Source organism: Carettochelys insculpta, chromosome 28, assembly GCF_033958435.1.
Source record: "Carettochelys insculpta isolate YL-2023 chromosome 28, ASM3395843v1, whole genome shotgun sequence".
Lineage (NCBI taxonomy): Eukaryota > Metazoa > Chordata > Testudines > Carettochelyidae > Carettochelys > Carettochelys insculpta.
Window position 1 is genome coordinate 7,831,954 of NC_134164.1, and position 22,234 is coordinate 7,854,187.

Consider the following 22,234-nt stretch of genomic DNA (forward strand, 5'->3'; position numbering starts at 1 on the left):
CCCCTCACCCCCCTGCTCTTCTCCAGTACAGCCAGGCCAGACGCGCACAGCCTGATTTTGAGAGCCCACCACAAGGAGCCTTGGGGCCTGATTGTCTGAGCGCATCCAGCCCCCACGCTCCTGCTGGCGCCAACCCCGCTCTCCCAGCAGGCAGCTGCCATGTACCCAGCTCTAGGGGCGCATGGCCAGGCTGCACCCTACCTGCCCTGGGCGAGAGCTGCCAGCCCGGCTCTGCCCCAAAAGCCTGAGGGGGGCAGCTGTCCAGCTCAGTGAGGCTAGAGGGGCTGTGGATTCACAGAAAGGGGGAGCGCCCCAGGCCCGGTCAGGTGCACACGCGTAAAGGAAGGCACGGGCCAGGGCGCCCTCCCTGCAGCAGGGGACTTCTCTGAGCCACCCCAGCCTCATGGAAGGGGCGCTGCTCAGGCTGGAGATGAAGGAGCTGAGCTGGTGGGAGCACGACCCCGGGGATGCCCCCTTGGCTCACGGACCACTAGCCGCAGCCAGAGCCAGCTGACCGCCCCACGAGGCTCGGGCACAACCCCTGGCTCTACAGTTCAGAGCCAGCACTGCGCTCCTAGGCGGGGAGGGCAAGGGCCATGCCCGGTGCAGTAACTTCAACCCCCGGTTCAGCCAGAGCCCTGCAGGGAGCTCAAAGAGGATGCTGCTCGCGCTCTGTGCAGGGCGGGAGGGGAGGAAGGCTGGGGGGGGCCCTGCTCCCCTGAGCGCAGGCAGCCAAGCGGCAGCAGAAATGAGCAAAGAGAGGTCTGTGCAGATGCTGCAGCTCAGGGCTCCAGTATAAAGCCAAAGGGTAACAGCTGAGCCCACCACTTGCCCCATGCCAGCTGACGGGGGCAGAGAGGCAGCCAAAAAGGAGCCATGTGCCCAGTGCGACTGAGCAGGGCGCTGGGGAGCACAACAGGAAAACCCCACAGCAGCTCGGCTCTGGGCCTGGGAATCTTGCTTCTCAGCCACGAACTCCACCCGCCCTTCCCAAAAATCAGGTGAAGGGCCCAGTCGCCTCTGTGCCCCAGGGCACTAGCACCCCACTGACCACAGCAGGGACACCGAGGCACCCAGGGAGGCTGTGGCAGAGCTGAGGCTCTAGCCGTGCCCCAAGCCCAGTGCCTTAACCCCAAGCTGGGCTGCCTTCTCCTGTGGGTGTCCACCTGTCGGCCGAGGCCTGGGAGTGCGTTTGCCTCGAGAAAGTGGCCCTCAGCACCAGCACTGAGCCCCACACTGGGGTGGTGTGGAGGGCAGCGGAGGGGCAGCAGCCCAGCTTTGCAACATGGCTGGAGGAAGCTGGCACTGGTCCAAGCTGGGCCTAGAAAAGGGGAGAGGCTTGAGCTGGAAAAGTAGGAAGTCCTGCCCTCTGGGCACCAAGGAGCGGGGCAGTAGTTTCTTCAGCCCTCCCAGCTTTCCCACCACTACTAGCCCTGGCAGCAAACAGGCTGGTAGCAGCTCCCCTTGAACAGGGCCAGAAGGAGGTGACGCCAAGCCCAGTGCGCTTCACACAGCTTGAGGGCAGCAAGCAGGTGCTGCTGGGTTTGGCCGCCCCCCATCGGGGTTCTTCGCAAAGCCACTTTCTCAGCCGCGGTCCCCATGCACCACAGTGCAGCCTTGCAGAACGGCTGCCTGGGCCCCATGCCCAGCTGAAGCTAGAGGGGGTGGGGGGCTTTGGTGCCTCCCCCTTTGGGACATGGGGCACAGAGACCCCCACAGCCATCCCCCAGGCACCTGAAAGGCAGCAAGATGAACCAATCAATTCCTTTCCTGCACAGACACTGACAGGAAGTGCCAGCGCCCCACTCCCACCAGCCAGCCCCAGGCTGCAGCACAACCCACCAGCTGCTTATTGCAAGATGACAGATCCTCTGCCCTTGCCCCAGCTTGGGACTTACCCCTGCAGAGCCCCCCGCAGCAGCTGACCCCCCAGTGGAGCGCAGCCAGCTGGGGCGGGGTTGGGGGGGGGATTGCCAGGGCCCATTTCACAACCAATGTCCTTTATTGAAGGAAGTCAGAACAAGGCCCACTCCTGTGAACCCCGGCAGGAGACCGGCTACAGGTCTGGCTACTGGCCCTAGGTGAGCTACTTAAGGGGGCAGTGGAGGTGCTCCGGCATTGAATCTCGCCCCTGTGATTTCACACCTTTGTCTACAGCAGAGAGGCAGAGGCAACACAGAGTTGTCCATTACCAGCAGGCGGGGAAGAGTCTTGGCTGAGTCCCAGAGCTCTGCCTTCCAGGGGTCACAGGGGACTAGGGAAGTGCGGAGCAGACGCAGTGAGGGGGACTGGGCTGGAGTCCAGGGCACTACTGTATCGTGTAGCGCTGCCCTGCCCAAGGCAGGCTGGAACCCAACCCCAGGGCCAACTCTGGCCAGCAGCAGAAAGACGCTGGGACCCTGGGGGCAGGAGGGGCTCGTGCCTGTGGAGGCCCAGACACTTGTCGTCTTTAAAAGAAGAAAGGCCCTTGGTCCGTGGCAGGCCAGGCCCGGGGAGGCAGGACCCCTTGCTGCCAGTTCACGCAGGGGCTCGTGGATTGCCAGGGTTGTCCCGTGCCCCCCCTGGCTGGGCAGGGAGGGGGCCCTCTGCACTCAGCAGAGAAATCAAACGCTTCCATGACAGCTTATTTCTGCCCCTGAAGGGGAGGGTGTGGTCAGACCCACAGCTGGGGAGCTTCTCCCAGGCAGCAGAGCCGCCCCACCAGGGTCCAGCAAATGCTGGCAGCCTCCAACCATTGCAAACTGCAGATGTGCCTGCGGGGAAGGATGGGCGGGGGGGAAAGATGTTGGCAACGGCAGCCCAGGGCTCTGAGACAGCCGCCCTTGGTCCCCTGAGGGAGGTGAAAGGGAAACCCGGCCGGGGGTGCTGCAGGGAACATAAGGAGACTAGAAGGCACTTGGACCTGGCATTCCTGTGCAGGGCATGCGGGGAGGGAGGAATTGCTAACAGGCAGCCCTGCACCCCTGGGATGGCAGCAGCCACCTACCCTGGGGAAGAGGCTGGATGAAATGAAATCCCAGTGCTAATTGCGCAGCGACCTCCCTGCTGGCTACCTCTGAGGAGCGGCCCCACCGGGGGGGGCTTGGCTGCTCAGCCCAGCCCTGCCCTGCCCTGCCCCCCAGGGCGGTTGGTTTGGAGGCTGTGCTGGAGCTGGGGCTGGGCCCAGGCACTCTGCCCGCCAGGTGTTCACAGGCTGCTGAGCTGCCGCTCCTGGTTCAGCTTCTGGAAGAAGGTTTTGCCGAACTCGTAAGTGCTGATCATGATGGCGCAGGCTGGGGCCACCTTGATGACACGGGGCAAGAAGCCTGGGGGGAGGCAGAAAGTGGCATTACCCGCGGCCACCAGCGGGCCTGGCCCAGCCTCACAGCCCCCATCCCCCAGCCAGCCCTGTTACCTGCAAAGAGCCCCCGGGTGCCAGACTCCGCTCGGATCCGCCTCAGCAGCAGCCAGGTGGAGGAGGATTTGGAGGCCGCCACTGTGGGGAGAGCAAAGCAGAGGTGGGAAGGGAAGGGGAAGCTGGTCCTGCCCTGGCTCGGTGGCTGCGCTGGGACCCACCAGTTGTTTAGCAAAGGTGCTGCCCAGATCCCCTCCCCAGGCGTGAGCTGCAGCCAGACGTTAGGGGCCACTGCTCCCTTCCACCCCTGAACCGCTGGGTCCAGCCTCCCCCTTAGGGCTGTGGACGGAGCCAGCCCCATGACAGGCCATTCCGGGGCAGTCATCAACCCCCTGCTCCATTCACAGTCCTGCGTTCCTGGGCTCCTGCTGTGTTCCCCCAGAGCCTCTCACCTCGGAGGGTCTCCTGGTTCCCCAGCTCAATCTGGCGCTGGGTCTTCACCACGTCGAAGGGCAGCGTCAGGACAGCAGCCACCTGGAGTCAGGAGAGGGGCAGCCTGTCAAGCCCCAGCCACAGCCGGGGACCTCAGTGCCACCCCATGCAGCTCTTCTCCTGCCTGCTCAGGTACTGAATTCCTGCCGCTCCCCACCCACCCTCTGCCCTGGGCGGGTTAGACCCTCTGCCCAGCAGAGGCCAAGTCTCCTGGCCTCTTGGGTCCCCACACACACAGCAATGCCCTTGATGTGGCCCCCTTACTCCATGCTGGGCCCTGCAGACCTTGCTCTGGGGCTTCATCTCCCACCTTCTGCAGGGGTAGGCAAAAGCACCTGATCCCTCCTGCACCCAGCTGGCCCAGGCTGCTGGGTGCCAGGTCCCAGCCCTTCCCAGAGGAGAACAGCTGGGACAAATGAACTGTGTCCCCCGCCCCCCTGCAGCAGAGTTCTCACCCTGCAAACCCCGGACAAACTCGGACCCCCCCAGACAGGAGCAGACGCTCCCATACTCACAGTTCCCGAGATGGCGCCTGATGCGAAGCTGACCATGAAAGTGGCTTTGTCAAGCCGGAACTGGCGGCAGAGCCATTCCTTCACCAGCTCGTAGTTAAACCAGTAGAGCGCTGAGAGAGAGAGAGAGAGACGCACACGCACACCCTGGTGAGACGCATCAGCTGCCACCTCCACAGCTGCTCCAAGAGACTGTCTTCATGCCAGTGGATGGGGCCAGAGCCCCAGGCCTGCAGACTGGCCTCTCTCCCTCAGCCCCACGGCAGAGATGGCAAAAGGCAAACATCCCTTTGCCCAGCCCAGCCCAGCCCAGCCAGGAAGGGAGCACAGGGGAGATGGGAGGTCAGGCTTTGACCCTGAAAGTCAGTGTCCATTTGGCTGACACCAGCCCTCACCAGACCCAGCTTTCCCTGGCGTGAGGAGCCCTGGAACTTGGCTAAAACCATCCAGCCAGCATCACAGCTCAAGCAGGGACTGAGTCTGAAAACCCTTCACTCCAGAGCCACTGTCTGCCAGAGACCTTTGCCCAGGACCAGAGATGCACTGAAGGGGTAAATCAGGGGGTCAGCAACCCCCCGCATGGGTGCCAAGAGCGGCACGTGAGCCAATTTTCATTGCCACGCGAGGCGGGGGCTCAGCACCGCCCCTCCTACCCCAGGTGGCCAGGAGCTGGCTGGAAGCCAGGCCGCCTGGGGATTAAAGACCAGCTCATGCTCCCAGCCACCCCGAAAGGGTAAAGCTCTGCACCTTCAGATAGGAATCAAGCTATCATCAGTAGCAGTGACCCCCAGGCTAGACATTGGTGCGTGGCCCCTCAGCACCTTCCCTGGGCAGCCCCAGGCTAGCGGCATGGCGCTCAGCAGAGCGTTCTAGCTGCGAGCCAAACCCTTCCCACTTCTCCTCCAGCGCCAGCCCCGCCCCGTTTCCGCGCGGGATACCTGAGAAGGGCACGTCCCGCAGCACGGTGGGCCCCCAGCCCCTCCAGAGCGACAGCCAGCCGTCCTGCGAAACGGAGGACTGGATGCAGACACGCAGCTCACGGTAGCTCAGCTGCCGGGACTGCATCTTGGTCCGGATGAGCTCCAAAGGGCTGATCACCGTCACCGCGCCCACTGGGGGAAGGCGTCAACGTCAGGGACAGACGAGCCAGCAGGAGGCGAGATACCAACGCGCAACGGAGCTGCTGCAGGACCAGGCTACACCCCTCTCTCGCCCCGGTGCAAACAGGGCAAGCAGCTGCCCTTCCTAGAGCAGGGAGAGCACGTGGGGCGGCGGGCCCTGGCACAGCGGGTTTGGCAGGGAGCCGTCGGCTGGAACTGCTTCCTGCTTACAGCACGTCACACCCGGGACAGCAGCGTAGGGCTCAGCCCAGCCCGACAATCTCACTGTGGGAAGTAATTCAGCCACCCTGGCGCCACCGCACAGTAAGGGGTCGGCCAGCGTTCTGCTGGGGGAGACGTGGAAAGCCAGACTGGGTCAGACCAAAGGGCCAGCTGGCCCAGTGCCCCATCTTCCAACGGTGGCTAATGCCAGATGCCCCAGTGGAGGTGGGCGGGGGGGGCGGTGGGAGAAAGACACAACAGGGAATCATCAACTGATCCACCTCCAGCCAGGGGACAGACACCATTCCTACCCACCCTGGCTGGTAGCCACTGATGGAGCTAACCTGACTATATGGAGCAACACATCTCAGAATGGGAAGGGGCCTCGGGAGGTCACCAAGTCCAGTCCCCTGCCCTCTTGGCAGGGCCAAGCACCATCCCGGACAGCCCCTAGATGGCCCCCTCCAGGGCTGAGCTTCCAACCCTGGTTTAGGAGACCAATGCTCGAACCATTGAGCTATCGCGCCCCCGGTGAATTTAGCTAGTTCTTTTTTGAACCCTGCTCAGGTCCCGGTCGGCACGCGGGAAGCGCAGCGCTGAGCGCGAGGTCACGCAGGGAACCGGGCCAGGAATGCTCTAACCACAGGCACACACCACCGGGCCAAGGATTCATAGAGTCCAAGGCCAGCAGGGGTCATTATGACTGTCTCACCTGTCCCTCCCCTGGGCAACAGGCCACAATTCCTAGAGCAGCTCTTAGAAAAGCATCCAACCTCTGTTTACACACAGCAGGGGGAGAGAATCCACCACCGCCCTCGGCCCCCTGCACTGCCGGTGAATGACCCCCACTGCTACAAAACAAGGCCGGTCAGTGCCATCGGAATGGGCCCCAGGAGCAGGGCAGGTTACAGACATCGCCCCCCAGCCCAGAGGAGAGCGCTACTCACGCCTGGCAATGGCGCCCGCCACCAGAGGGATGTGGGCCCCCTGGGTGCCCATCCGGGAGCGCAGGTAGTCCAGCAGCTGGTCGTAGCTGGTGAAATATATCACCGTGGCAGGCACCGCCATTACCCTGCCAAGGAGAGGGGTCCGTGACCATCACCCGCCGACTCCCGCTGTGTTCCCCACTGACGGGGGGGATGTCAGATTGCAAAATCCCACCCCTCCGCCCCCCACCGGGCCTGGACACTGCCCCTCCTGTTCTCCAGCCCAGCAGTGGGGCCCCACATTCAGACCCTGGGGGCGCCTGTCTGTAAAGGCTCCATGCACACACAGCTGCAGGCAAAAGGTGGGAAGGGGAGGGCATGCCAGGTGACTGGCCCTCAAAGAGGGGAAGTCAGTTCACCTGGGACTGATGGGTCGTTGCCCAGCTGGGTTTAAGGGAAGGCGCCGGGACCTTCGGCAGGACACAGCCATAGGGGCAGGTGAATCCCCAGATGGCCCTCAGGCCAAGCCAGGACCAGAGCGCTGCTACCAGGAGCGGAAGGCCCCTGCTGGGGACCCAGAGTAGCCGGAGGAAGCTCAGGAGAGCAGCAGAGGGAGTTTCCCGGCTCGGGAGGGCTGAAGATGGCCGAGCTCCGGGACACCAGAGCTGGGTACGAATCACTGTGCTGTGGGGACGGACTGTGTGTGGGGCTTCGGAGGATCCTTTGGAGCCAGGTGTGTAGTTAAACCAGCCCCGGCCGGCGGCAGCATTCGCCGTGAGACAGCCTCGGGGGGAGGGCCTGGGGAAACTGAGGCAGGTGAGCCCTGTGGACTCGGCGTGTGCATCCGACCTTAGAGCAGGCACTGGGGGTGGGGGGGGGTGTCACGCCCAGTGCCCGGACTCACAGCGTGGGTGGCAGGCCGCTCCACAGAGACTTAATGCCCTCGTGGCGCGTGATCTTCACAAAGGCGTCCTGAAAGAAGGAAGAGGAGAGCGGGGGGGTGGGGGGGTTAGAGAGTGGGGGAGGGGCTTCCCCAATGCTAGGAACACCCGGTGGTCCAAAAGGAAAGCCAGATGCCCACACGAGAGCCCTGCCAGGGGCAGCTGCCACGTCCCCTCTCCCTCCGAGCTGTGCTGGAGACGCCCAGGGCTCGCCCAGTGGCTAGCTGAACCCAGGCAACCCAACAGCTGCGTCCAGCCTTGCTCCCACCACAGGGTGAGTGGCCCTTTAAGGAGGCAGGCAGTTACCTGCTGCCCGATGGAGCTTAAGGGACAGCACCTGGGCATGCCAGGCTTCCCAGGGAGCTCGCAACACCCAGGCGGGCGCAGGCGCTCCTGAAGGAAGCAGCAGAGAGCAGGGGACTCTGAGTAAATGGGAGGGGTGGGGGAGCCAAGAGCAGGGGAAGGTGCCTGCGCTCTGGCTGGGGGCCGGGAGAAGAGGTCCAGGACTGGCCGAGCTGAGCAGGCACTTGCGTCCATGGGACCAGCTTTGTTTTGGGCCCCGGAGGGGCCGGTCTTGAATCATTTCTGTGGTTAGACCAGGTGCTGCCAGTGCAGCGCTTATTCAGCGGCCCTGAGGTAAGGGGAAACTGAGGCAGGCCTCTGCAGAGCCGGGCTTGGCCAGCTGAGGCGCGACAGGCTCTGCCCTCCAAAGCACCACAGGAGTGGGGCTGGTGCACCCCGTCCTCTCCCCAGCAGCCCGGCCCGCCAGGCGAAGGCTCTCACCAGAGTGCCGGTGAAGCGGGTGGGGGCCTTGTACCAGGCGGTGCAGCTGTTCCCATTCTGGCACACGTAGAGGTGGTCCATGAGCCCATTGCAGTACAGGAAGCATTTCCCTGGGGGAGGGGGAAAAGAACTGGGGGCTTAGACTCACACCCAGCCCAGCCCCTTCAGGCTCATCATCCTGCCTCCCTCCCAACCCCCTCCCTGCTCCAGGCTCTGCCTCTCTTGCAGGGAGCCTCAGCTGGCAGACAGGGCTGTGCCCCCGCCGCCCTGCCAGCTCCTCGCTGCCCTCTTTCCGTCTCCCTGAGCCCCACAGGGCTGTCCCACCCAGCTGCGGAGAAAGGAGTCAGCTGCTGGGGGAAGGGAGGGAACTGCTGCGGCAGCCAGGCTGAGACCTATCACAGGCCACTGTCATCTCAGGCCTGGGACACGGGCACATTGGTGGGGTGCAGGCAGGGAGCTGCCCCACTCCCGTCATGCAGGATGGAGAGCACAGCGAGGCACAAAGGGCGAGACCTGGGACACCGTCCAACTTCCTCATGTTCCCCTCATCCCTGCGACACACTCGCCCGCCAGCCGCCCTCTCAGCCGGCACTAACAGCCCCACGCTGGCACCAGGCCACCTGCCTACCCGAGTCAGCGTCCGCCCCGCACCCTGAGGGCCTGCACAAGGCTGCCCAGGGTTTGCCTGGCTTCCTTCCCCCTCCGTTAGTCCTACAGCCCCAGATCTCCGCCGTCCACCCCACTGAAATCCCCTTCCCTGCCTAGCAGCCGTTGGCGAGCCAGAGACACAAATAAAGGACTTTGCCCCTGGATGGATCTCAGGGCAAGGCCAGCAGGGGCGTGCGCGTGTCATGGGAATGCAGCGGGAAAGAGGCAGCAGCGGCCACAGGAGCTTCAGGGGGAAGCAGGGGACCCCAAAGGGCAGCGCTACCAGCATCAGCCACCCCGAGGGCCAGTCTGCTCTCCATACGCAGGACAGGCAGCAGCTTAGGCTTGGCAGGGATCAGGCAGGCGGCGGGGAGGACAGACAAGACAGACGGAATGAGGACAAGTGCCCACGTGCCCTGCTGCGGGGGACAGGCTGGTGTTTAACCCCCTTGTGGCTGGAGACAGCACCTGCTTCCGACAGAGCATTGGCAACCCTGCACTGGGGGTGGGGGCTGGCCCCAGAAACCCCCCCAGGATGTTAGGGGAGGGGGCAGCTGTGAGGAGTCTCCCCTCGAACCAGTGGAGGCTGGGCATGCCGCAGGAAGCCCCTTCTCCCATTGCAGGTGGCCCTGCCCTGCGTAGCTAGGCCTGCAGGGCAGCAGCTACAGAATGGGTCAGGGGGTGAGACGGCGAAGACGCCATCAGCCCTGAATCAAGGGAGGATGGGGGTCAAGTCCGGAAGAGCTTAGCACAGCCACAACTGGGCAAGCTCAGAGCTCCCAGTCCCCATCTCCAAGGTGGGGGACACTGGGGCAGATTCGCCCCCACGTGGCTGGTGACAAAGAGCCTGGGGGGTCAGTCTCCCAACTGCCTCGATACCTGGGGCACAGAGGTGAAGGGTCTTACTCAAGGCCACGCAGTGAGTCAGTGGCAGGGCTGGGAACAGAACCCAGCATTGCAGCTCCCATTCCCCCCCGGCTCTAACCACTAGACAGCACCTGGCCCCAGCTGACTCCGAACTGGAGACTTCACTGCAGTAGGGCTGGAAGGAAGAGGGCGTGGGAGGAGCCAGCAGGCACAGAGCTCTGCACAGCCCCGCTCTGGAGACTGCAGCTGGGGGAACGGGGGCACTGGAGCTGCCCAAGATCAGCAGGAAGCGGGCGAGAGGCGATACCCTGCGATACTCACATTTGGACTGGTGAACGCTCCAGGGCACGCATTCTACTGACAACGCTGCAACACACAACAGGGACACGTTTAGCGACAGGCAGAGGGGAGCTACGCGGACACCCACCCCCGCTGGCAGCGGCCAAGCCCTCGGGGGCGGGGCGCTTGCAAGGCACAGTCTGGGGTGGCCTGGACCTCGGTGCCTGCTGCCAGAAGAGAGCAGGGGGGGCTAAGCCATGGGGGGGGGTTGGAGAGGTGGGATGAGATCTTCACCTGCTCTGACCCTCCCCTAACACAGGTCGCTCCCCCCTGCCCAGGCAGGCGTTCTGACCCTAGGCCTTCCTCCCATCCTTACGGGGATTCCCCCCGCTGACCACGCTAGCCCTGGGCAGTTAGGGCAGGTGCCCCAGGCCTGGCTCGCCACGGAAGAGCACCTGGAGGCCGGGCGAGGGCTTCTCGCCCAGTCTGCAGCTGCTTAAACTCCTGCTGGGGCTCGAAGGGGCCTGGCTGCTCCTGGGCCGCCAGGCGTGGTTTGGCCAGCTTAGCTGTGATTCATGCAGGGCAGAAGCCAGCACAGGACAGGCCTGTCAGGCAGCAACAGCTCCCAGGAGGGAAGGCAGAGCCAGGAGGAGGGAGCCCGGTTTCCTGCCTTCTAGGGAGGCCTACGGCTCGTGCCAATCACTGGCTCTGTGGAGATTTCAGAGCCCTTTACCTGTGCCAGGCACCCCGCCAACCCCCCGCCAAATCAAGGCCATGCAGGACACCCAAGCCCACACCCAGTGGCTCCCAGGCTGCACGGATCTCTCCTCTGAGCTCTCACCTCTGTGGCTTTATCTCACAGCCCCGAGGCAGGAAGCCCTCCAGACCCTGGGGTGTGACAGTACTGGGGTGCTGCTGGTGGCAATGCCAATGCAGGGGGCCAGGCTAGGAGAGGGTCTCCTGCACTAGGTCTAGGAAAGATGCTCCCAGTTCAGGAAAGGCCCGAAGTGGGGATACAGCCTGAGGACAACATGCGAGACCCCCTCTCCTGAGCCTGTTTTCCCATCAGGGGCTCAGCCCCAGGAGACCAGGGTAACACTGGCTCATCAGTCTGCTGCCTGCAGGCCATCCCAGCCTGGATGGAGCAGCCAATACCCCAAGCTCACAGAACCTGACCAGCCCTTCGCTAACCAGGTGCCTCCTCACACCTCCCCTTGGGCGTACAACGCAGCCACTAAGGAAACCAGGATTCATAAACACCTGCCAGGTGAAGCAAGGGAGAGAAACAAGCTGATATCCAGGCAACCGCACTCCAGGCTCGCTGCTGCAAAGGTAGCGGGCTCGGCGCAGACCCACCTGGCCTCCAGCTGCAGAGAGGAGGCAAGATTTCCACCCCACTGTTAGTTACCTTTGGAGAAAGGCGTCCTCTGGGCCTGCAGCCGGATCTTCACCACATCCAGGGGGGTGACTGGAAGAGACAGAGCTGACCGAGACGCAGGCAGCATATGGGGGTGCTAAGCGCTTTATCAAAGCGTGGGCAAACCCACCCCCCATGCCCCCCACAGAGAGGTACAGCTGGAAAACGGGGTTAATACTGACTGGGAAACAGCTGCTCGAGGAAGAAAGGGTCCCGGCCAGCTCATAGCATGTGCAGTCAACACCCAGCCTATCTCCCTTCCCCGAGCCAAGAACAGAACCGGTGTCTTCGCAGGCCTCTCTCCGGAGCCCAAGGTCAGCACAGCAAAGAGCCATAGTCCTGGCCTCCAAAGGCACTTTCAGCCTTTTAATGGCCAGGCCAGATTCACTGGGAGCGACTTTAATCGGGGGGATGAGACACAAGGCGCCGAGGTGGGATCCCTGGGGAAGAGGAGGCGGTGGGAGAGGCCACAGCTGTATCAGAAGCCCCTGGAGATTGTCCCAGGCCCAGAGCAATGAGCTCGCCTGACCCTCGCACATCCATCTCCTTAGACACGTGCACACACCCTGACCACCCCCCGGTCAGCCTGGTGTACCCTGACCCCCCACCTGTGGATCCCTGCGCACACCCACCCAGCCTGCGACTCCAGCCGCCTCCTCGCTCAGCCCGCTGACCCCTTACCAAAGAGAGACGTGAAGAGTGCCCCGGTCCCAGATGCCAGCATCTGCTGCAGGGGGGTGATGCCCCCTGTGGGGCCCACTGACGGGCTCTCAGCCATCACACCACCCACCTGTAAAACACAAACAGGCCAGCAGTGCTGTTACGGGCAGTGCCGTCTCCAGGCTCCAGCCCAGAAGCCCCCTGCTAAAGCTATCAGCTTGCGGGGCATGCTGGCCTGCTGGGCCCCAAGGGGAGGGCATTTCACAGCAGACTGGTAACCGCCCCGCCTCTGGGAGGCAGATACTAGCTCAAGGGGCGCTAGAGACCAGGCTCCGACCAGTTTCTGGCCTGGAGGGTCCCACCATCCCTGACTTCCTGGTGTCAAACCCAGAGAGCCCTCTTGCCACTATGCTGCTGCCTTGGCATGCTAGCCAAGTCCCCACCCCTTGCTGGCCGCGTTATCCGTGCACGGCAGAAGGGGTGGGGCTCCCTCTCACGTGTGCTACTTATACAACCGTCCACCCGGCAGGGAGAGACAGCACCAGGTGCAGAGGCGATAAAATCCTGCAAGTGCCCCAGCTGGAGCCTGGCCTGATCCGGCAAGAAAGTCACAGCTGGGTGCTAGGGCAGAGGAGACCCAGCAGGGGCTGGGTGGGTAGCAGAGCCAGATGCACCAAGCTCTCCCATTTCCCTAGTGCTGCGGCGGCCCTGCAAGGAGTCTCCCCCGACGCCACCGCAGGCGCAAACTGCACGTGTTACAGCAGGAGGTGCTGGGTGCAAAGTCAGCCCAGGAAGTTAACACAGGGTGAGAAGCAACATCTCACACCCAGCAGCCCTCGTGCAGAGCAAGGGAACCTGGAGTACATCCACCTAATCAAACGGCCGACTCCCTCCAGGCCGGACGCGCTAGGGATAGTGGGGCAGGCGCCACCCTCAGACTAGGAGACCAATTCCACCTCACACCCGCTACCAGGAATTGCGGCATTTACCACTTTGCAACAGCAAAGGCTTCTACAGCAGCGGTTCTCAACCGGGCATACACGCACCCCGGGGTACACTCACACGACACATCAAGTCGGTTGACAATTGACCTACTTTTACAACCAGCGACGTAAAAAGCACTAGCGACGCTGGTGCAAACAGCACTTGCATGTCTTGTTTTTATGGCTCGCTGCTCTTGGATACTGAACTAGCAGCGCAAGGGCAGCTGGCATGCATGTTTTATAATTACAGGGCGAAAACAAGTCAGCTCTTTTTCCGGATCCGTGCCCAGCTGGGATGCTGTGTTCTGCGTGTGATTTTGAAAGGAAGTAGTTGAAGGGAGGGGACGCTTCAAGGTACTCACAACAAACCAGAGTCCTGAAAGGGAGCCAGTAGTCTGGAAAGGTTGAGAGCCACTGCTCTAGAGGCAGCACAGGTCGACTCTCTCGCCTGGTAACGTCCGTAACCCGGCATGACTTCAATCAGCCAGACGACTGCGTATCACGGGTGTGGCCAAGTTTCCCCTGGTCCCATAATGTTTTGTTTCCAGCCTCCAGGCCTGGCTCTCAGTGTTCTGTGCTGTTATTTAGCTGTAGTTTACCCTAAATGTCTCCTAAGAGCCCAGGAAGCAGGGGAAGTGCTGGTCATGTGCTAGACAACATCAGCCTCCCATGGTCTGGCAAACTCTCTTATTTGGCACCAGTCGGGTCCCGAAGGTGCCAGACTAGAGAGTGTCAACTTGTAAAAACCCTTCCCAGGTCCCGCTGCTGGCTAGGCCCTGGCCTGCTGCTCGAATGGATGGAGGGGGCCTGTTCCTTCAAGCCAGAGTGGAACCAGCGACCTAAGGATAGCCAGGGGAGGAAACCTACAGTTCTCCGCTCTTCCAGGTGAGCTACTGAAGGAAACATAAAAAGGTGACACGATGGGCCAGCGCCATCGGGGAATAGTCTCAGAGGGGTGGTCACGTTAGCCTGCAGCTTCACAGAAACACAAGCAGCCCCGCGGCATCCTGACACCTAACAATGCGATGTATTAGGTAATGAACTTTTGTGGGTAAGACCCATTTCACCTGGTCCTAGACTATACGGGCTCTCATGGGATTCCAAGCTCTCGGGCCACATTGACTTCACTGCAGTTCAGGATCTGGCCCCATTTAGCCACCATGAGGTCCAACTAACTAGCTCCAAAGCACAGCAGCGGTCAGATTCCAAACTTCCCCTGCCCTCCCAGGGAAAAATACCCTGGGGTGCATTTAACCCGGACATGCATTTTCCTTTCATTCCATGTAGCCTCCATACCTTTTCCTGGGGCTGAGTAGTGCCAGGGCCCTGTGTTTTCCTTTTGGATGCTATTCCCAAGCAGAGTTCCCATGCTGCTGAGCACAGCCACACATACCAGTAAAACCAAAGGAAAAGGGAAGGGGTAACTCTAATCACAACCCAGAATCTAAACTTCTACCTAATCTTGGCTGTCCTTAGGGCCTCCCTGGAGGGGACCTCCCCCGTCCTGGGCCCTCGGTCCTTCTGCAACAGAGAAAAGAGGACACGCTGCCACCTCCTTATGCTCTTGGACTGCATATGCATTTGGGAATGGTAGAAAGATTCCCATTGGTGGGAGCCTGTGTGCAGACAAGGTACAAGCAGCTTCCAGCATTGTCACTGCAACCAGATGACCCAATGGCGGTGCCAGCACCTCATCTGCACCAACAGTACCCAGCTGACATACCTCAGAGTGACTTGGTGATACCTACGTGGCACTTTGCCCAGTGGCCCAAGCACAACAGTAAGAATTCCCCGGAGGAGCCCTCAAGGCCTAAGCACAGTCTTACCATCTGCCGTGCCATTACGGGTGGCACGGACGCTACAAGAGTCACGCGAGGTTTATAGGGTTAAAGACAGTAACGTTCTAGACGGGATGACACCCAGGGATCTCAGCACAGAACTTGGAATGAAGGGCAGCAAAATGACCGGCACACAGTGGCTTCGGCGCTCCTCGGCACACCAGCAGACTTCACCACGAGCGCTAGCCCCAACGTCCTAAGCCCTTAGCGAAGGTGGGGCAGATTGCAATACTTCAATTGCTTAATCCATGGTTTCCCAAACTGGGGGGGGCGTGAAGAAAGGCCATGGGGGGGGACACAACGCAACCCAGGAACCTCCCCCCACAACCCCATCATTTTTCCCACCCAAAGAAAAAGCTGGCCCTTGCTTCTGGCTCTCAGCCCCTGCCATTTCACAAGCGCAAACCAGTGCAGCCGCTGTGAAAAGCAGGCAGCTGGCAAAGGCCACATGGAGCTACCTGCCTCCTGCAACGGTGAGTGAGTGTGAGTTGGGGGGAGGAGGAGGATAGGGTTAGATGAGGGGCTGGTGGTGCCTGGCTTTTGGGGGTTGGCGGGGAGCCCACAGGCAGGTGGCTCACAGGCAGCTGGGGTGGCTGGCCCATGGCAAAGAGGTGGGGGGGGCCAGGGTGAGGGTTTCCTCAAAAAAAATTAAAAGGTGGGGGCATGATGCTGGAAAGTTTGGGAATCACCGGCTTAAATCGCTGCCTAGTTATATGGGTTACAACACAGCACCCTCTGCCCCCGTAACCAGGGAGCAAAACAGAAGACCAGGCTCTCCAGGACAGAGGGACACTTCTCCAGGTTATCCTGATCTCCTGAAAGCCCACACCCTATGCTCCCTGCCTGGGGGTTACCTGAGTCCTTGCTCATACGCAACCTCCTGCTGACCTGCTGCCTTTTACAGGGGCCGTAAACACAGGAAAATGTGGCTCGAGTGAGCACCGAGGCCAGCTGCTTCGTATTAGAAGGGCACTGATGTAACAGCAGCTGCAGCAGTCAGTGCAAGCGGTGACATGACAGGGCCTGTTCGGATTGCGACTTGAAAGGCAGGAGTTTCCATAAACAGGACCTGACAAAATCCTGTCCAGGTGGGCCCCTTCTTCCTCATCTCTGCTCCCGGCCTGCCAGGAACTCACACCTGCTAATCTCAGTGACCCACCCACAAGATCTCACTCCCATCAGCCCTGTAGGAGCCAGTCTAGCTACAACGGCATAAAGCCACAGTCTACCGCCTTGTTCGTTATCCGCCCAGTGCCCACAGCAGGAGCAAGACCCCCTCCTGGAAGTCGAAGGCAGGAAGATGCCCGGGATCTGAGAATACAGCTGTCATCTCCAGAGATGGAAACAGGGAAATTAAGTCTAACAGCCTCCACAGAGTGGCTCTCAAGTGGAGTTCCGCACATTACCACCAGCTGACCCAGGAGTCTCTTCTGTGACAGCAAGTGAAATGAGGCAGCACCATCATCCTACATAGCTCCAGCACTGCTGTGCCCCGTCAGAGCTCCCCCAGGCGATGCGTGGTAATCCTCTCCGGCAGTGCCCACAAACTGCCAGGTGCTTCCCAAGCCTGACACAGAGCTCACAACGTAACAAACAAGGCACTGGGTAAAGGAGCCCTGGGTAGAATTAATGAGATACCGTGGAGATCTTACCTGGGGAATTGTCCACCTTTTGGGCCTAATGCAAAGCCAATCACATCACTGCAAGGTCTCCCATTGAATTTCATGAGCTTGAGATCAGCAACTTAAAATCTCAATGATGGCAGCAAACCAAGGGGTTTTAAACAGAGGTGGGAAAAGTACCCAAAAAGTTACCTGAGTAAAATTCAAAAACAAGAAGTCCTGTGGCACCTTACAGATGAACAGAAATTTTGGAGCATGAGCTTTCATGGGCAAAGACCCGCTTCGTCAGATGTGTGAATGGGGATGAAGCGGGACTTTGCCCATTCAAACTTATGCTCCAAAATTTCTGTTCGTCTATAAGGTGCCACAGGACTTCTTGTTGTTTTTGAAGACACAGATTAACATGGCTACTTCTCTGATACTTGGGTAAAATTGCAGCTGCTTTCACTTCCACATAGTTGAGTACAATCAAGATGCAGCATGTGTATGTGTCTACAGTTTTACTCAAGGGCTGTGTCTACACTAAGACAAAACTTCAAAATGCCCATGCTAATGGCCATATCAAAGAATACTAACGAGGCACTGAACTGAATATTCAGCACCTCATTAGCATTAGTACACTTCTGGCAGCGGTGCTTCGAAAGTGACCCTTTCGAACACGCGTGGCTTGGCGTGGCTATACGGGAGTCCTTTTCAGAAGGACCCCACACATTTCAAAACCCTCTTATTCCTTTCGAAAAGGACCCCCGTGGAGCCACGCACGTTCGAAACACCACTGCCAGAAGGCTCCTAATGCTAATGAGGCACTGAATATTTAATTTAGTGCTTCATTAGCATTCTTCAATATGGCCATTTCGAAGTTTTGTCTTAGTGTGGACACAGGCAAGTAGTTTTCCAGAGGGACACTGGTGACTTGTACTTCAATACATCACACCTACCCAAACCAGGTGTACTTTTACTCAAGTAACTTTTTGGGTACTTTTTCCATCGCTGGTTTTCAAACCACACTTTTACAGTCGCAGAGGCGCGGCCCTGTTCATCTGTAACTTCACAAACAAGCACCTTAGAGACGAAAAAATTGATTGGGTCCTGAGCTTCTGCAAGACACAGGCTGCGCCTACCCTAGCTCCCTACTTCGAAGGGAGCCTGGTAGGTAGGGTGTCAGGAGATTATTAATGAAGTGCTGCACTGCATATGCAGCACTTCATTAAGCCAATTCTCCCCCGTGGCAACTTCCAAGCGTTAAACCCGCCAGTACTTTGAAGTCCCTTTGTGATTGGGCAGCAAAATGGCAAATGAAATTTAATGTGGGTAAGTGTAAGGTAATGCACATTGGAAAAAATAAGCCAAATTACACATACAACATGATGGGGTCAAATTTAGCTACGACAGATCAGGAAAGGGATCTTGGAGTTATAGTGGATAGTTCTCTGAAGACATCCACGCAGTGTGCAGCGGCAGTTAGTAAAGCAAATAGGATGTTAGGAATTATTAAAAAAGGGATAGATAATAAGACAAAAGATATCATACTTCCCCTATATAAAACTATGGTACACCCACATCTTGAGTACTGTGTGCAGATGTGGTCTCCTCACCTCAAAAAAGATATATTGGCATTAGAAAAGGTACAGAAAAGGGCGACTAAGATGATTACGGGTTTGGAACGCGTCCCATATGGGGAGAGGCTAGAGAGACTGGGACTTTTCAGTCTGGAAGAGGTGATTGAGGGGTGATATGATAGAGGTATATAAAATCATGAATGGTGTGGAGAAAGTGAACATAGAAAAATTATTTACCTTTTCCCATAAAAGAACTAGGGGACACCAAATGAAATTCATGGGTAGTAGGTTCAAAACTAATAAAAGGAAATTTTTCTTCACACAGCGCACAGTCAACCTGTGGAACTCCTTGCCGGAGGAGGCTGTGAAGGGCAGGACTCTATTAGGGTTTAAAAAAGAGCTCGATAAATTTTTGCAGGTTAGGTCCATAAATGGCTATTAGCTGGGGTAAAGTATGGTGCCCTAGCCTTCAGTACAAGGGCAGGAGATGGATGGCAGGAGATAAATCACTTGATCATTGTCTTCTGTTCTCCTTCTCTGGGGTACCTGGCATTGGCCACTGTCGGCAGACGGGATACTGGGCTGGATGGACCTTTGGTCTGACCCAGTATGGCCATTCTTATGTTCCTTAATAATCTCCTGACAGCCTACTTACCATGCTCCCTTGAAGGAGGGAGCTAGTGTAGACACAGCCACAGTGAAAGCTCAGGACCTCATACATTTGCTGGTCTCTAAGATGCCACAGGACTGCCTTTCTTACCATTAAAGCGAGGGGAGAAGAAAAAGGCGATGGTGTCAGGCACTGGTGCTTCCCACCAGCCCTTGGCTCGTAGGAGGGCCTGGCCTAGTCCCAGCTCTGGTGGGGTTAGAAAGAGTCATGTCAGGGCTTTGGAGCTTGTACGTATGTGCCCTGTGGATACCCGTATGCGTCTAACCGGGCCCGTGTCTACACAAGGTGCTCCTGCTATGGACACAGCTATGCTGCCAAGGCGATGCCTTACCCCAGAGTAAGAGAAACCTCCCCCCAGCAGTGAAACGAGCTGTACTAGGAAAAGGGGGACTTTGCGGGTCAAGTTTCGTTGGTCAGGGGTCAAATCCCATCTGAGCCCTGACCAAGGCTGGCTGAAGCCTGCAGAGCAGAGGCTAAGGGTAATACATGTGCGTCCATTCCCAGCACACTGAAGGAGCAGGATCAACCTGGGGGCCACAACCACGCCCCCTGCAACCCTGGCAAAGCAGAGCGTCCTGTGACAAGGAACAGAGAACCCTCATCTTTTGGACTGGGAGTTCTTTGGGGCAGAGATTGGCACTGCCAAGGGTGTGTGCACAATGACGGTTCCTGGCATTTCTGTTACAAGGGTGGAAGGGATAGCTCAGTGCTTTGAGCATTGGCCTGCTAAACCCCCCAGGGTTTAAGTTCAATCCCTGAGGGGGTGATTTAGGGATCTGGGGCAAATAAATTTAACAAAATGTCAGGGATGGGGATAGGCCCTGCTGTGAGTGCAGGGAACTGGACTCCATCACCTTTCTAGGTCCCTTCCAGCTCTATGAGACGTGTATGTCGCCGTATCACCAAAAAAGCCCCAGGTCCGAGCCTTATTGTGATGGGCACTGAACAAGCATAATACAGTGTGGGAGCCCTTCCTGCACTGCTATACTAACTGACTGTTGAAATCCAGCTGGGCTGTACTAGGAGCACAGGAAGCAGTAACCAGAGAACACGAAATGTTTACCCCACTGGCAGCATATTGCAGATCGAGGAGCAAATCTGCCCCCTTACCTCCATACTATCCCCCCCAAATCACAGGGGACAAGCCAAAATGCATCTCCTGCTGGAGCCCAGCTCCCCACACTACTGGGCTGGACTCTTAGAGGCAAGGAGAAAATCCACCCGGCTTCTTGTTCCAAGGCTGGGCCTTGCTGTAACCAGACACACAGACCCTCCCCACTGCACCTGGAGTCTGGGAGTGGACACTCCTGGCTCTCAGCTCCAGCGTCCGGAGGCAGCTTGAGCCTTTTCACTGCTGGCCTCCTGCATCGCAGCAGCTGCAACCCCTCTGCCCACCTCCAGCCCTTTCCACTGTCCTTGGCTCCTCCCCCACAATCCAGGGCCTCTCTTCTCCTTCTGGAACCTAAGGCCCTCCCTGTCCACCAGCCGCCAGCTCCCCGGCTATGGTCCACCCCCACCCCCACAGTAAAGGCTCCTCACCTGAGATCTAGAAGCCAAAGCAGCCCCCTCCCTCCATGTTGTGCAGCTGGGCACAGAGCTGCTGCAGTGACTGCAGGCCCAGCTCCCACTGTGCAGCTCCTCTGTGTGCACAAACACGTCAATCAGTCGCAGGAGCCGGGCCAAGCAGAGAGCAGCACAGGACTGAGCCTGCCCACACGCAGCCAGCCCAGCACTCCCATGAGTGGCAGTGGCAGCCTCCTGTGCCCGCCAGGGCAAGTGCCCAGCCTGCTCCACTACCCTTGGGAACGAACCTCTTCCCCCCCAAGCCGTGTCACCACTAATCAATGGATGGGGAAACTGAGGCACAGAGCAGGGAAGTGACTCAGTCCCACTCAGGCAAATACGCTGTGCTCGGGCCAGAAGTGGAACCAGGCATCCTGGCTTCCAGTACACCCAGTTTAATATCACAGACGCTTCCTCCACCCTCAGCTCCTGCAGGTTACCCCCTCCTGTCACTGTCCCATGGATGTACCCCAGACTCAGAGGGTTATCCCCTCTCTGCTCCTCTGTGTGTGCCCCACTCCCATGTATGCCCCCCCACCCGAGGGTCAGTCCCTCCACCACCACTCCCATACCTCCCTCTCCAGCCCCAGGGTCACGACCCCGCCCCCCGCTCCCACGTGTCCCCCTCCAGCCCCAGGGTCACACGTCCCCCCCACTCCCACGTGTCCCCCTCCAGCCCTACGGTCACAAACCCCTCCCGGCTCCCACGTGTCCCCCTCCAGCCCTAGGGTCACAAACCCCCCCCCGGCTCCCACGTGTCCCCCTCCAGCCCCAGGGTCACAACGCCCCCCCCCGCTCCCACGTGTCCCCCTCCAGCCCCAGGGTCACAACGCCCCCCCCCGCTCCCACGTGTCCCCCTCCAGCCCCAGGGTCACAACGCCCCCCCCCGCTCCCACGTGTCCCCCTCCAGCCCCAGGGTCACAACGCCCCCCCCCCGCTCCCACGTGTCCCCCTCCAGCCCCAGGGTCACAACGCCCCCCCCCCCCCGCTCCCACGTGTCCCCCTCCAGCCCCAGGGTCACAACGCCACCCCCCGCTCCCACGTGTCCCCCTCCAGCCCCAGGGTCACAACGCCCCCCCCCCCGCTCCCACGTGTCCCCCCTGTGTGGGCCCCCCCGGCCTTGTCCCCCTGCCGCTCACCGGCCCATTCCAGCGACACGTTCACCCGCCGACGAGCGCAGAGGCCCCCGCCTGCGCCTTTAAGAGCCCCATGGGCCGCCCCAGCGTCGGGGCCCGGGCTGGCTGGGCCGCAGCGAGCGGCGCTTCCGCTCGGCTCTGCGGGCAGCCCGGGAAGGGGCGGAGCGAGGCGGGACGAGTGCGGCTAGGGGCGGGGCTTACCTCCCCCGCCGGTGTGTGCAAGCAGGGGGCGGGGCTTACACGCTCACACACGGCCGCGCGCCCCGGGCTTTGGGCGCGCACACAGGTGGGTGTGCCGGTGCCAGATTTAGGGAGGCTTGCACAGTGTGCAATGATCACAGGGCTTACACACGCACCCCCAGCTGAGGGTGTCAGAGGCAGGGGGTACATATGCGGGGTACGTACATGCACACTCCCGCAACAGGCCCTAGACAGAGCAGCGAATACCTCCCTCCACATCCCAGTGCTGCCGAGTGTGCAGACACTGTAGGGCAGACACATTGCTGAGTGTGCCAGAGCCAGCAGGATTTGCACACCAACACCAAACACCTGCACCTGGCCTGCCAGGGGGAGAAGGCATCATAGCTATGCCAACCCAGGCCACGTCCCCCAGAGCATGGCAGTAGCAGAGGCCTTTAACCCCTCAGGACTTCCACACCCCTAGTGCGTGTGTACATCAGTC

The 22,234-nt window shown here is 59.8% G+C and overlaps 1 protein-coding gene across 5 annotated transcripts; it reads right to left on the reverse strand.

Annotated features, from left to right (window-relative positions):
- Nucleotides 1–1,983: 1,983 nt before the first annotated feature.
- SLC25A39 (solute carrier family 25 member 39) lies at nt 1,984–21,708 on the reverse strand. Of its 5 annotated transcripts, XM_074979193.1 has the most exons (13): nt 21,556–21,694; nt 20,393–20,493; nt 12,203–12,311; nt 11,513–11,572; nt 10,147–10,191; nt 8,311–8,420; nt 7,491–7,558; nt 6,608–6,732; nt 5,277–5,450; nt 4,342–4,451; nt 3,787–3,868; nt 3,395–3,475; nt 1,984–3,305 (listed from the first exon to the last, which is right to left on the reverse strand). In XM_074979193.1, exons 3-13 carry the CDS (start codon nt 12,297–12,299, stop codon nt 3,187–3,189), a joined length of 1,071 nt encoding a protein of 356 aa, XP_074835294.1. In that variant the 5' UTR covers nt 12,300–12,311; nt 20,393–20,493; nt 21,556–21,694; the 3' UTR covers nt 1,984–3,186. The 5 variants fall into 5 exon arrangements, with proteins under 5 accessions (XP_074835294.1, XP_074835293.1, XP_074835292.1 ...); XM_074979192.1 differs by lacking the exon at nt 20,393–20,493 and having other exon boundaries at nt 21,556–21,708; XM_074979191.1 differs by lacking the exon at nt 20,393–20,493 and having other exon boundaries at nt 11,513–11,587; nt 21,556–21,708.
- Nucleotides 21,709–22,234: the final 526 nt, after the last annotated feature.